Source organism: Microtus oregoni, unplaced genomic scaffold (genome assembly GCF_018167655.1).
Source record: "Microtus oregoni isolate MIOR12 unplaced genomic scaffold, Mior012 000118F_ref0000498, whole genome shotgun sequence".
NCBI lineage: Eukaryota > Metazoa > Chordata > Mammalia > Rodentia > Cricetidae > Microtus > Microtus oregoni.
The window spans coordinates 1,190,394-1,203,845 of NW_024544747.1; the positions used below are offsets into that span (position 1 = coordinate 1,190,394).

General features: G+C 51.0%; 1 protein-coding gene across 1 annotated transcript; it reads left to right on the forward strand.

Moving 5' to 3' along the window:
- Positions 1 to 1,714: 1,714 nt before the first annotated feature.
- On the forward strand, positions 1,715 to 8,398 carry LOC121444156 (keratin, type II cuticular Hb5). The gene is made up of 9 exons (XM_041645944.1): positions 1,715 to 2,134; positions 4,226 to 4,434; positions 4,941 to 5,001; positions 5,122 to 5,217; positions 5,814 to 5,978; positions 6,283 to 6,408; positions 6,801 to 7,021; positions 7,761 to 7,792; positions 8,205 to 8,398. Exons 1-9 carry the CDS (start codon positions 1,715 to 1,717, stop codon positions 8,396 to 8,398), a joined length of 1,524 nt encoding a protein of 507 aa, XP_041501878.1.
- The last annotated feature ends 5,054 nt before the right edge of the window (positions 8,399 to 13,452 follow it).

Consider the following 13,452-nt stretch of genomic DNA (forward strand, 5'->3'; position numbering starts at 1 on the left):
CCACCAAAAGGAGGGTTAGAATAGAACCAAGTCCTGTAAGGGAACAGAAACTTTAGGGAGACGAACTTCCAAAGACACGGTTAGAGAGGGTCGAGCTGAACTCGGTCCTGCAGCTTTGATTCAGCTACCCCAGTGGCTAATCCCCAGTTGCTTTCCCTGTTGCTTTCCCTGGAGGTGCCAGTGTGGGAATGTCCTTTGGGGCCCGCTGGTGAGCACCTGGGCTTCCCCACCAGCTGTCCAGAGTCTCTCCACCTCCCCTGATGGTTTGGAGTGGGGTACAGGGTATATACCCGTCTGCCTAATGCCAGGTGAAGACTGAGGTCGGCAGGCCGTGGACATTGGAGCTCTCAGAGCAGAGAGCAAAACATGGTTAGATTAGAATATTGGTCCTGGCAAAAGACCCGGTCTCTAGGCAAGCTCGCCAGCCCTCCTCCTCTAAGGTCTGAATTCCTCAGGTGTCTTCAGAGCCCCCCTGGGGCAGAGACCATATCCTTGGTGTCTGTGCTCCATAAACATTTGCAGAATGGCATCATTATCCTAATAAGTGGCCCAGGGACACACAGGTAACAGGGATGTTAGAGGGCCATGGTTCCCAAAGGCCCCAGGAGACAAAAAAACAGGCCCTCTGACAAGAGTGAACCACCACTCCACTCTCATCTTCCTACATGCAGTGCAGGCTGTAAACAGACATGGAGAGGCAACAGTGCAGGACAGTAGTACGTTCAGTGCAGGCTCTAACAAACAGACCTTGAGAGGCAGCAATGTGGGACAGTCTATGGACAGGTTCCCCGCTCTGGCTGGCGGTTTCAGAAGGGGCAGACACTAACAAGACATGTTTCTTCTTAGGGAGCAAATAGAAAAGGCTCAGGAGCAAGCGGATACCCAAATCGAGGTTCCCTCAAGGTTGGGCATGCCTTCCTGTTTGGGCCACATGGAAGAAAGTGACCGAAGGAGTCTCCCCGTTACCCACAAGTGGTCATTATGTGGCCACTGAAACTTTAGTGGTTTGTTGTTCTGCTAGGTGAGAAAGACAGGCTTTGGACCAAGGTTCTCTGGACCAGAATCCAGACGGTTCCAAGGGACTGTCTTCTCCAGCCCTTTGTCCCTAAGAACACATGGTCAAAATGACCCCTCTGGTCCTAAAGGTGTCTGGTCCTGAACCACCTTCAGGCAACCTGTCTGGGCATGGGAAGCTACTCCAGGGGCAGTGATGGACATAAGAATATGCCTGCATGAAGCCAGGGGACACAGCGAAGCCTTCCTGAGTCTCAGTCTACCTGGGACTCCGGTGATTCTGTGCCCCCCACTGCTACCCATGCCGCCCCCAGATTGCTAATGGGGTTCAAATCCGTCCCCGGGTGTGGGTTGAGGCCATCGCAGAGAGACCGTGTGAAAATTAATTAGTTAATGTATGTAAAGAGCTTTGAAGATGAAAAGTGCAGCGTGGTGTCCCTAATAACATCTTCAGTCTTTTACGGAGCCCACGTCGCCTCTGAGCTCACCTTTAAGATGAGTCTTTGGGGAGTTGCTGGCAACCTCCCCAAGCCCATAAACAACATAAAATGCCTTTTCACTGCTTTTACGCAGCCAACCCCAGCTCTCCCCACCAATAAAAGGACCGCAGAGGATCAGAGAGATCCAAAGGACTCCAAGCCTCACACTCTGCAGCCTACACCAAACCCCACAGCCACTTAGACGCCATCCAACTCACGCGATGTCCTGTCGCTCCTACAGGATCAGCTCAGGATGTGGAGTTACCCGAAACTTCAGCTCCTGCTCAGCTGTGGCCCCTAAAACTGGCAACCGCTGCTGCATCAGTGCTGCTCCGTTCCGAGGAGTGTCCTGCTACAGGGGATTGACCGGCTTCAGCAGCCGAAGTCTCTGTAACCCGAGCCCCTGTGGGCCCCGCATGGCTGTGGGAGGCTTCCGCTCAGGGTCCTGTGGACGCAGCTTTGGATACCGCTCAGGGGGTGTTTGTGGGCCCAGTCCCCCCTGCATCACCACGGTCTCTGTCAATGAGAGCCTGCTCACGCCCCTCAACCTGGAGATCGACCCCAATGCTCAGTGCGTGAAGCATGAGGAGAAAGAACAGATCAAGTGCCTCAACAGCAAGTTCGCGGCCTTCATCGACAAGGTGAGTGTGGTCTGTGATGGCTCAGAGCAGACCTCAGGCCTGACTTCCCTTTGGGAGAGTCCAGTCTGTTGGGAAGACAAATTGGCTGCCAGGTTAGGGACAGGAGAGTGGAAGAAATGCAGACCCACAGAAGTGGATGGGTGCGTGGCCCTCATTTGGTATTTGGAAAGTTCATTATGTAGTCTGGAAATCCAGGCTATGGTTTAAGTGTGTGTGTGTGTGTGTGTGTGTGTGTGTGTGTGTGTGTGTGTGTGCATGTACATGTGTGTATATCTGAGGACAATATGAAAAGGCAGGGGTGTCACTACAAGCCTGGTTGAGGGCAAGAGTGGAAGACAATACAATCAGAAGGCATGGTGGCCTGTGCCTAGGCAGCATGGGCAGTGCGGGGATACTGCTCAGGCCACACTGTCTCCTCGTGGGCTGCCTGTGACACTTGACAGTGTGACCCCCCAGGTGGGATACACCCTTGAATAGCAGGACTGACCTAATGTGTTTCTGTGAAGATTTGAGAGCTCAGTTATGGAAAGGACAAGCCAATAGCAAGCTTTCAATAAATGTCAATGGTTACTCTCTCTTTTTCAAAGACAATAGTAGAGGAGGAAGTGTGACAGCTAAACAAGGCAGAGGGGAAGGAGGTGGGGGAGGCTGGAAGAGAGACAGGGAGGATGCCTGTCTGCAAGGACACCCACCAATACTGGCAAAGTATCAAAGTTGGGCAGCTGCCTCCAAGGGGCTGTGGAGAGGGAGTCTAAAATTCCTGATGCTTTTTTTTTAGTGGCCTTAGTAAATCCTCCAAATCACCCGCTGGGGAGGTCTTAATATCCACATGTAATGACAAATGGAGCTGAGGATGCTCAGGGCACTGCTCGGACATACTGTGGGCCAGTGAAGGCAATAGATGGGGGCTCGAGACAGCACTCCCCCAGTGAGTGTGAACTGGTCCTTACTACCCCGGCGTCTGCCTCCCTCTCTGTGATGTGGAGGAAACGACTTCTGCATCCCCCTCCCCCACAGAATCATGACGAATGAGTAAACTTCACAAACAAATGGTACAGACACAGACACAAATATATAGAACTACAGATACAAAAACAGAGAGAGACAGGCAAAGACATAAAACCAGATACAGAAAAGACAGAAACAGATGAAGACATGGACAAAGGAAAAAATAAAGGTCTTAGACACAGACATAAAGAGTCATAGGGGTGTCAGGTGTGTACGTAGTGAAAGTGTGTGATGTGGTGTAATGTGTGTGGTGTGTGGCAGTGTGTGTGTGTAAGTGGTGTGGTATGTGTGTGCTTATGCATTGAATGGTGTATTGTGTGTGGTGCGTGTGTATATATATGTGGTGTATGTGTGTGCTTTGGGGGTGTGCACACGTGTGTGGAAGGTGTTCCAGACACAGGCCTGGGTACCGCAGAGTGAATGTCAGAGATGTGTTTGTTGGAAAAATGGCTGAACAACCACTAGTAATTAGAGTTGCTTTATTGACTTGCTACCCTTGCTCCATGTCGGGGTCTGTTCCGAACAATACACATGTGTGAACTGGTTCAGGCTTCACAGCTGCAGCACTACTGTTCCAAACAATACACATGTGTGAACTGGCTCAGGCTTCACAGCTGTAGCTATACTGCCATGGAGTGAGTAACACCAAGGGGCTCACCAGTTTGCCCGCCTCAGTCTCAGAACTGGAGCTGGAGCCTGACCCGGCTTTGAGCCAAGTTTGGAGGCGTACAGCCAGCATGAAAGGGCAGAGAGTTCTAGCAAAGCACACCACACCCATAGCACACACACACATAATACGTACACATGCACATACACACACACATACATACACATACCAATCACACATACCACATACATATACACACATACCACACCACAACAAACACACAGCATACTAATCACACACATACAACACACTCCACACCACACACACACCCTGCATGCACCACACACCATACACATCACACACACACACCATAACACACACCACATGCACACAGACCACATGCACACACACTCAAATACACACACATACACACTCCCTAAATTCCCACTAAGTCTCTTTCCTTCCCTGAATGGCAGGTGCGCTTCCTGGAGCAGCAGAACAAGCTGCTAGAGACCAAGTGGCAGTTCTACCAGAACCAGCGCTGCTGCGAGAGCAACCTAGAACCCCTGTTTGGAGGCTACATCGAGGCACTGAGGCGGGAGGCTGAGTGTGTGGAGGCTGACAGCGGGAGACTGGCTGCTGAGCTCAACCACGTGCAGGAGGCCATGGAGGGCTACAAGAAGAAGTGAGTGTGCACACCCACAGGACTCGGAGGGCCGTGGATGGGAAATCTCTGTTGTGGCTTCTCAGGGTCCCATAGGACTTCCTGGGCCTTGGAGGGTGTTGCAGCAGAACCCGGTCCTGAGAGAGAACTGGCTCCCAGGAAGTGAGGGTCTGAATCCACATGGGGGTCCCAGTGCTGTCTTCCCCATTCCTTGCCTTCCTTCCTGCTCTGGGTCCTGGGCTGTGGGCTCCCCCACACCAGCACAGTGCTCTTGGAATCTAGGGTGTCAGAATGACTAGACTCGGGGTGGAATGTGTGTTCTCAAAACCCACCTCAGAGGGACAGGACTGGGGAATGCAGCCAACCTGAGCAAGGCCTTGCCAAGAGCAATGCACAAACACAACACACAAAGACTCATTCACACCACAAAAGGTTTAATCCCTTTCATGATTCTGGAAGAACTTGGCTAGGAACTGAGGCAGGATTTGAGGCGTGGACCCTGAGTTCTGTTTTTTCCCCACATCTAGGTATGAAGAGGAGGTAGCTCTGAGGGCTACCGCAGAAAATGAGTTTGTGGTTCTGAAGAAGGTGAGGGTCCACTTGCTGGACAGGGAGGGAGGGGAGTCACCTCCAGGCAGTCATCATGATGGCTGGACTACCTTGCATTGGACCCTTCCACATGTCCTTCCTTCCTCTCTGTCCCCTCAGGATGTGGACTGTGCCTACTTACGTAAATCAGACCTGGAGGCCAACGTGGAGGCCTTGGTGGAGGAGTCCAGCTTCCTGAAGCGCCTCTATGAAGAGGTAGAGACACTCACTCACGTGCCAGCAAGGATGGAAAAAAGAGGACACAGAGGTGGGGGTGGGGTTCAGGGTCCTAGGTCTGCGAGTGCTCAATCACATACCACATGCCCACACATGTGAAAAGGCCCCGCTATTCTGGGTATAGAGTGCTGGGTGCACATAGCTACGGTGCATCTGTATTCACGTGTGTAAGATAATAGTGCATGATATGTAGTCATCTCCTGGGTCTGTGGGTATCTCCCATGTTGGAGTGTGTTTGCATGCTAGACGACAGAGGAATATGAAGGTCTATGGGGATTCCACGTATGAAGGTTCATTCTGGACTAGTTACTATTTGGCATTCAGACCTTTGCCTGGGACTTCCAGTCAGGCCTTTCCCACACTTCCCCCATTTTCAGAGGCTGACCCCAGGGTAAGGTTTAGGGCTTCCAGCCTTGCTGTTTAACATTGTGCCTGTATGTGAACAAAGGTGGTGGGGGCCAGAATCACTGAGCTTCCTCATCAGAGCTCCACCAGTGAAGAAACACTGTCCCAGGGATGGAACACCAAGCCCAAAAGAGGCATCAAGCATAATGTTCTTCCTCTTGGGTCTGCAGGAGATCCGTGTTCTCCAAGCCCACATCTCAGACACATCAGTCATCGTGAAGATGGACAACAGCCGGGACCTGAACATGGACTGTGTTGTTGCTGAGATCAAGGCTCAGTATGATGACGTTGCCAGCCGCAGCCGGGCAGAGGCTGAGTCCTGGTACCGCACCAAGGTGAGTGCCTCCTAGTCATGGTTGTGGGAGCCATGCAAGGTGTCTGTTAGAAAAGGTTTCTTTTTCCTTAGTACTGGTAAAAAAAAAAAAGCTGACTGATCTCGGGGTCGGGTACCTAGCAAGGGCTGCTATGTGTAAATACTGCACATGCTGAGCACTGTACTTGCTGCACACTCATTGGCTGAGCACAGGACCTGCTGCACACTCATTGGCTGAGCACAGGACCTGCTGCACACTCATTGGCTGAGGGGGAGGTTGTTCTACTTTCCTTCTTAAACATCTGTCCCCCACCCTCAACTTCCAGTGTGAGGAGATGAAGGCCACGGTCATCCGGCATGGGGAGACCCTGCGTCGCACAAAGGAGGAGATCAATGAGCTGAACCGCATCATCCAGAGGCTGACGGCTGAGATTGAGAATGCCAAGTGTCAGGTAGGTCATAAGGCAGACTCAGATAAGTGATAAGCACAGGAAGGCAACAGGCGACATCACGGGGTGCTTTACTCACTAGAATGAAATGGCCTGTCTCTAATTAAGATTGAGAGGAAGCAGGAACCCAAGAGAAGACAGGATTCCTTCATATCACACAGCTGACACGCTCGGATGAGCAGAATCTCTGACTTTCAAGAGATGTAACCCATCCTCAGCCATTGCCCACAAGGAGAGATGAAGAATAGCCCAGCCACCTCCTCCTTGGGTTGCCAGCCCTATTAACTACCTGCCATGGATCATCACTAGGGCACTCACTTCCCTTGCTCTAAACACTGGGGACAGCCCCCCCACCCCATCTTGTTCTAACAAGATGTCCCTCTCTACCCCCACAGCGTGCTAAGCTGGAGACAGCTGTGGCCGAGGCAGAGCAGCAAGGAGAGGCCGCCCTCACTGATGCCCGCTGCAAGCTGGCTGAGCTGGAGGCTGCCCTACAGAAGGCCAAGCAGGACATGGCCTGCCTGCTCAAGGAGTACCAAGAGGTGATGAACTCCAAGCTGGGCCTGGACATCGAGATCGCCACCTACAGGCGCCTGCTGGAGGGCGAGGAGCACAGGTGAGTTGAGAAGAACCATGTGGGGGTTCATTTGAAGACCAAACTGTCCTGAAAAAACAAGCTGGTTAGGGCCTGTTAGTCCTTGCATGGAAGGGGCAGAGACCCTGGGCCTCCTGGCTAACGGTTTGGGCACAAGTGTGACATATAGCTCTGACCACACGACTCCAGGCCAGGCTTCAGTAATAATGGTTTCCTATCATGTATGCTCTATGTCAAGCACCCATTTATAATCCTCCATCCTGTCAAGTAAGTACCATTTTTCCTATCCAAAAACAGAGAAAGGATGACTCAATATTCAGCTCCTTTCCCACGGCCACAAAGTTACTAAGCTGCAGAGCTGGGACCCAACACTAGGTCCTGGGCTTCTGAAGCCCATTCCGAGTTTCCCTGGAGTTGGACTCATGTACAATACGGATGCTGTGCCCTGTATACCCCTAGCTCTGCCTCATGCTTACTGTGAGCACTTATTGGCATTCAGCAGGCTCAGGCACCAATGGCAGGCGTTGAGTGGCGGTCACGGTTCCACTCACTACTGCTCTAAGCTGGGAGGGCTGGTCTCCATGGATGGGGACACTTTAAAGACAGAAAATGAACATTTCAAGAAGATTTGGGAAGCCCTTCCTGCCTCTCAGGAGATAGCTCCAACCTAGAACAAAAGCTGGCCTTGTTTGTCCCCAAGCCACTGTCTCAAGGACCCAGGTCACTGATTAGAACTAATGGTGCTTTCCTTTCCCCTCAGGCTATGCGAGGGTGTGGGCTCCGTGAATGTCTGTAAGTATCTGCTGGAAAGGACCCCTAGAAAAATGGCTCTGGGTTGGGCAAAGCTGCAGCATGGGCCTACCCCACCAAACCTCCAACATTCCCAACTTTCAGTCCCCAGGCTCCTCCCTAATGACTACTGGTCAGGAAGGGGGGTTGAAGGTGGGGAAGAAAGGGTTGTAGGGCCAGGGAAGGAGGGAGGGTTAGCTTCAAAAACAGTTGAGCACCCATTAACTGGTGGCCACTAGACACTGCAGTCCAGGGAAATGGGTCCAGATGTGCCATGAGGTTGAAAGAATAGGACATGTCATGTTAGCCACTGATCCCTTGAGGATACAAGCCCCGCATGTGAAGCCCTCAGGCACCTGTGGTGGGTGGGTGACACCAGCAAGCCCCTTATCCTTCCCTGTTCCTCTTCCCACAGGTGTCAGCAGCTCCCGTGGTGGAGTCGCATGTGGGGGCCTCACATATGGCACAACCCCAGGGCGCCAGATTGGCTCTGGCCCCTCTGCCACTGGGGGCAGCATCTCAGTGATGGCCCCTGACTCCTGCACTCCTTGCCAGCCAAGATCCTCCAGCTTCAGCTGTGGAAGCAGTCGCTCAGTGCGCTTTGCTTAGTGCCAGGACCTGCAAATGGGATGTCTGTCTGCCCCAGAGTGGAGTGATGTGTGAATGGAAAATGTGTGCTTGCTTCCAGAATAATCTAGATGTTCCTATGGGAGGAAAGAGTCAGGGCCGCTCTCCTCCACCTTCTCCTTTTAGGGAGCTATTTCTTGGTTTTCCTCGGGCTTTACTTTAGAAGATATTCCCAACCCTCAGCCTAATTCCGACCTGTCTTCAAACACTTATAATTGATTTGTATCATTCACCAAGCCCTCTGGGACACTACCTGTCACCCAGCGTGGCTAAACAATAAAGCTTGGCCTTCGTGGGTCAAGGCACAGTCCTAACCACCCAGGCTTTCCTGCAAAAACTAAAGCACCAGAGGGAACCCTGCCCAAGAAGCTCCCATTTCTGGCCCCAGGTACATGGCCCCAGACACAGCAAGCACCTGCCTATCATTGGTTGTGTTTGGTCTCCTCCCTGACTGACTGCCTTCCTTGGGGCAATATGCTCTATCCATATTCTTTGGGTTGCCTCCCAGAAAACAGTCTGCTCTCTGGGGATTCCTGCTACCTACAGCTCCTGGCTAGGGAGCTTTGTTCTTGCTGTTCCTGACGCCTTTACACATTTCAAAGACTCCATATTTGCTCTAGGCCTCCCCTGCCTGTGCAGAAGGGAACTGGCCACGGGAGGGCTGATGGGATGGGGACTCTGAGGCCAATTTCTGGTTCTGTCTGTGGGTGCCTTGCCTTCTGGAGTGCCCCATCTGTGTTTCAATAAAGGCTGCTGCGATGCAAGGGTGTGTGGTGTTTTGTGCCAGTGTCTCCACTCCCTGCTGGTTTGCCTGCACCAACCAACCAGTCCTAAGCCAGCCCCACACTGGTGACTATTGCTTTGGAAAAGCCAGTATCACATGTCACAGGGTAACCTTCTCCACTCATCCCTGGGCCATCTCCTAGTCCGTTCCCACAGGCTGATCTACTTGTACTCCTCTGTTCCTGCTGGACTGGAACACAGTTCCTGTTCCCTCTGTAGCATCCTCCCCACCAAAATAAGCCTCCTGCTGTCTTAGTGTGGGTTACTATTGCTGTATGTTAACACCATAACCAAACCAACTTGGGGAGGAAAGGGGTTACCTGGCTTACACTTCCATATTACTGTCCATAACTGAAGGAAACCAGGACAGGAACTCACACAGGGCAGAAACCTGGAGGCAGGAGCTGATGCAGGAAAGATGCTTGCTCCTCCCAGCTTGCTCAGCTTACTTTATACTGAACCCACGGCCACTATGCGCCAGGCCTTCTCCTGCCAATCACTAGTTAAGAATTAATACCTATAGACTTGCCTAAAGCCCAACCAACCTTATGAAGGCATTTTCTCACTTGAGGGCCCTCCTCTCTGGTAAGTCTGACTTCTGTTAACTTGACATAAAACTAGCTAGCACACCTGTCTTTCAGCCCCACCATTCACATGCTCAGCAGCCAGAGCCCCATACAAATTCACTGCTACCTCCTACCACTGGGCTCGGATCACTCCCAGCACAGGCATGTGCTTCTTCGCCCACCAACTCCTAATTCCTGAGCAGCTTCCCTCCCAGTGAAGGTCCCCAGACCTCCACTCCACAAGGAGACAAGTCTGACCTCTTGAGGCTCCAGGACCACCTCACGGCCATCCAAAACAGACAGACACATGGGCCAGTCCTATACCCTTCGTTACCTGTACCTGTACTCAGTGATCTCTGCTTACCAGTTGCCACCACCTAGAGCCCTGAAGATATGTAGTTCTGCCCCCATGCCTTCAGGCCTTCTCCAAAGGCCAAGCAAGAAACATCTTAGGGACAGAAAGTGTCTCCTGCTCTGAGCCTTCACTAGGCTCCAGGGTGGAGCTCAGGTCATGCCAGAACTGTGATGTGTAGAGTGATCTCAAGAAGCTGAGAAAGTAGGAACCACTCAGCCCTCTCAGACTCCATCCCTGCATTAGAACACACTAGCTGTCGCTGTCATGGGGCAGGTCTGTCCCCCAGCCCCTCTGCTGCCCTACTCTCCTCCACCCCCATCCCCCAGCCTCCATCATTGGTAGAAGGTAAGACCTGAGTCGCTCTGCTGATTCCCAACTTCAAGCCGAAAGGATTGTGAGCCAGCTGGAGAATGCTAGCTGCTCCAATGAGGTTTGCCAGGTGAACCCCAACAGGCTCCTGCAAGCCCCTTGCCGTCCCCTCCTTCATCCCAACTCTCTGGGCCTTGACCACATCCATGGTCACTACATCACTTAAGTCAGATCATCCATCTACCAGAAGTCAGACGATGGCAGTGGGGTGGCTGGACTGCCAGGTCTTGGTGACATCTTAGGCCAGAAGTAGCCTTATGTTAGGGCCCTGCAGGGCTTCTGAGATGGAAGGGCTGCCTTTTCAGCCCTGCTGTATCCTGTGCTCCTGGGATGCTGAAGTGAGTCCAGGCTGGAGAAAACTTCTTGGTCTCAACAAGGGCATGGACCAAAGCAACCTGAGATAGGTAATCTTAGACCCGAACTGTGAGACCACGCACTGACTAGTGAAAAGGTCAGACTCTGGAGGACACAACGAAGCTTTTTAATGCTTCCGTGTTTGTGTGCACAGAACGGTCAACTGATTCAGCTAGACAAGGGTGATAATGAGGATGTCGTCCTCTCCTTCTGATACCCTGGCGCCAGCAGTAAGCACACAACATCAACTCTCAGGACCACAGGACTGGGGCTCTTGTAGCCTTCTTCTAACAAGAGCTATATTCCCTGAGCAAGGCAACAGGAAACACCCAAGTTTATTTATAGACTTTTTATTAGAAAACCAGTGAGTGATGTGTATAGTGCGTGTATATGGTGTGTGTGTTGCAGTGTGTATATGTGTGTGTAATGTATGTAATGTATATTGTGTAATGTGTAATATGTGTATATGTGTGTAGTATAGTGTGTAGTGTGTATATATATGTGTGTGTGCAGTGTGTGTAGTATGTGTATATAGTGTATATGTAATGTGTGTATGTGTGTAGTATGTGTATAGTGTATATAGTGTATGTGTAATGTATGTATGTGTGTAGTATGTGTATATGTGAGTATAGTGTATGTGTAACGTATGTATGTGTGCAGTGTGTGTATATGTGTGTAGTATGTATACATGTATATATGTGTGGTGTGTGTATATGTGTGTAGTATACTGTATATGTACAAGTTATGTACATGTGTGTATAGTATGTGTAATGTGTTTAGTGTGTGTAGTATGTGTAGAGGATGTGTATGTGTGTATACTGTGTATGTAGTATGTGTTTAGTATGTGTATTTGTGTGTGTAGTGTATATGTATGTAATATGTGCAATGTGTGTGCAGTGTGTATATGTATGTATATGTGTATATAGTGTGTGTGTGGCGTATGCGTTTATATGTACAGGGTCTGTGGTTAGTCCTTTCCTTGCACACTCCCCACCTTATCTATGAGACAGGGCCTCTCTCTGACCCTGGCACTCACTGATTGGCTAGCCTGCATTGGGGTTACAGCTGCCCCTGGCTATGGCCCACCTTTTATGTGGGTCCCTGTGCTCGCCCAGCAGGTCCTCTACCCACTCAGCTCCCCAAGAAGAAATATTGAAAGAAGTGCAGGTCTCTGAGACCGATAGATTAAGGAGAAGCCAGAAAGTGAGCGACCTAAGTGACAGGAGGGTCTGCCTACTTTTCCTGTGAAGCACAGACTGAGCTAGCAGCTGCATCAGAGAACTCAGACCTCTGCAAGTAACTGTTTCAATGGTGCGTGTTCTCCCCAAACACAGTTTCCAGCGAAAGCGTGGATTGCAGATCTTCCAAAGTAACCATAAGCCCCTGCTAATCCCTGCTCATTTTTCCTTGTTCACGAGCCAAGGAAACTCCAGTGTGCCCCATCATTCCATTAGTGCTAACGGCAAAGACGGTGAAAGGGGAGAAGCCAGGGAAGAGAGGGGCAGGGGCAGCACAGAGGTGCACGTATTCAACATGATGTCATCCCAAAGCCAGGGAAGAGAGGGGCAAGGTCAGCACAGAGGTGCACGTATTCAACATGATGTCATCCCAAAGCCCAAACTGGTGAGTGTGTCCTCTGTTCCATCACTGTCACTGGTGCCCTTGCTACTACCACCACCATCAACACAACCACCATCAACATCACCATTGTCACTACCACCATCACCATGGCTACTGACACCATCAACACATGCACAACTGTTACCACGGCCATTATGGTGGTTTGAATGAGAATGGCCCTCATGGCTCATATATTGGAATGTTTGGTTCCAGTTGGTGGAATGTTTAGGAAGGACTAGGAGGAGAGGCCCTATTAGAAGACATGTGCCACTGAGGGTGGCTTTGAGCTTTTAGATGACCACATCAAGCCTCTCTCTCTGTCCCTCTCCCTCTTCCTCTCCTTCTATACCTCTCTCCCTCCCTCTCTCTCCCCTTCTCTCCCTCCCCCTTTCTCTCTCTATCTCTCTCTCCCTCTCCCCTTCTCTGCTGTTTGTGGATCGGGTGTAAGCTCTCACCTATGGCCCCAACACCATGACTGTCTGCCTGCCATACCCCCAGTCAAACATTTTTTTGGATAAGTTGCCTTGGCCATGGTGCCTCTTCACGGCAATAGGAATGTAACTACGACAACCACCATTACCACCATTGTTACCACTGCCTCATCACCCCCATCTCTACTACACCATCACCATGGCTACCAACATTATCACCTCCATCTCTTTTACCCATCATTATGACTACCACCACCATCATAATCACATCACCAAAACCACCATCACCATAACTGCCACCAGCCACCGCCATCACCATAACTACCACCAGTCACCACCATCACCATAACTATCATGAGCCACCACCATCACCATAACTATTACCAAGTACCACCATCACCATAACTACCACCAGCCACCACCATCACCATAACTATTACCAGGTACCACCATCACCATAACTACCACCAGTCACCACCATCACCATAACTATTACCAAGTACCACCATCACCATAACTACCACCAGCCACCACCATCACCATAACTATTACCAGGTA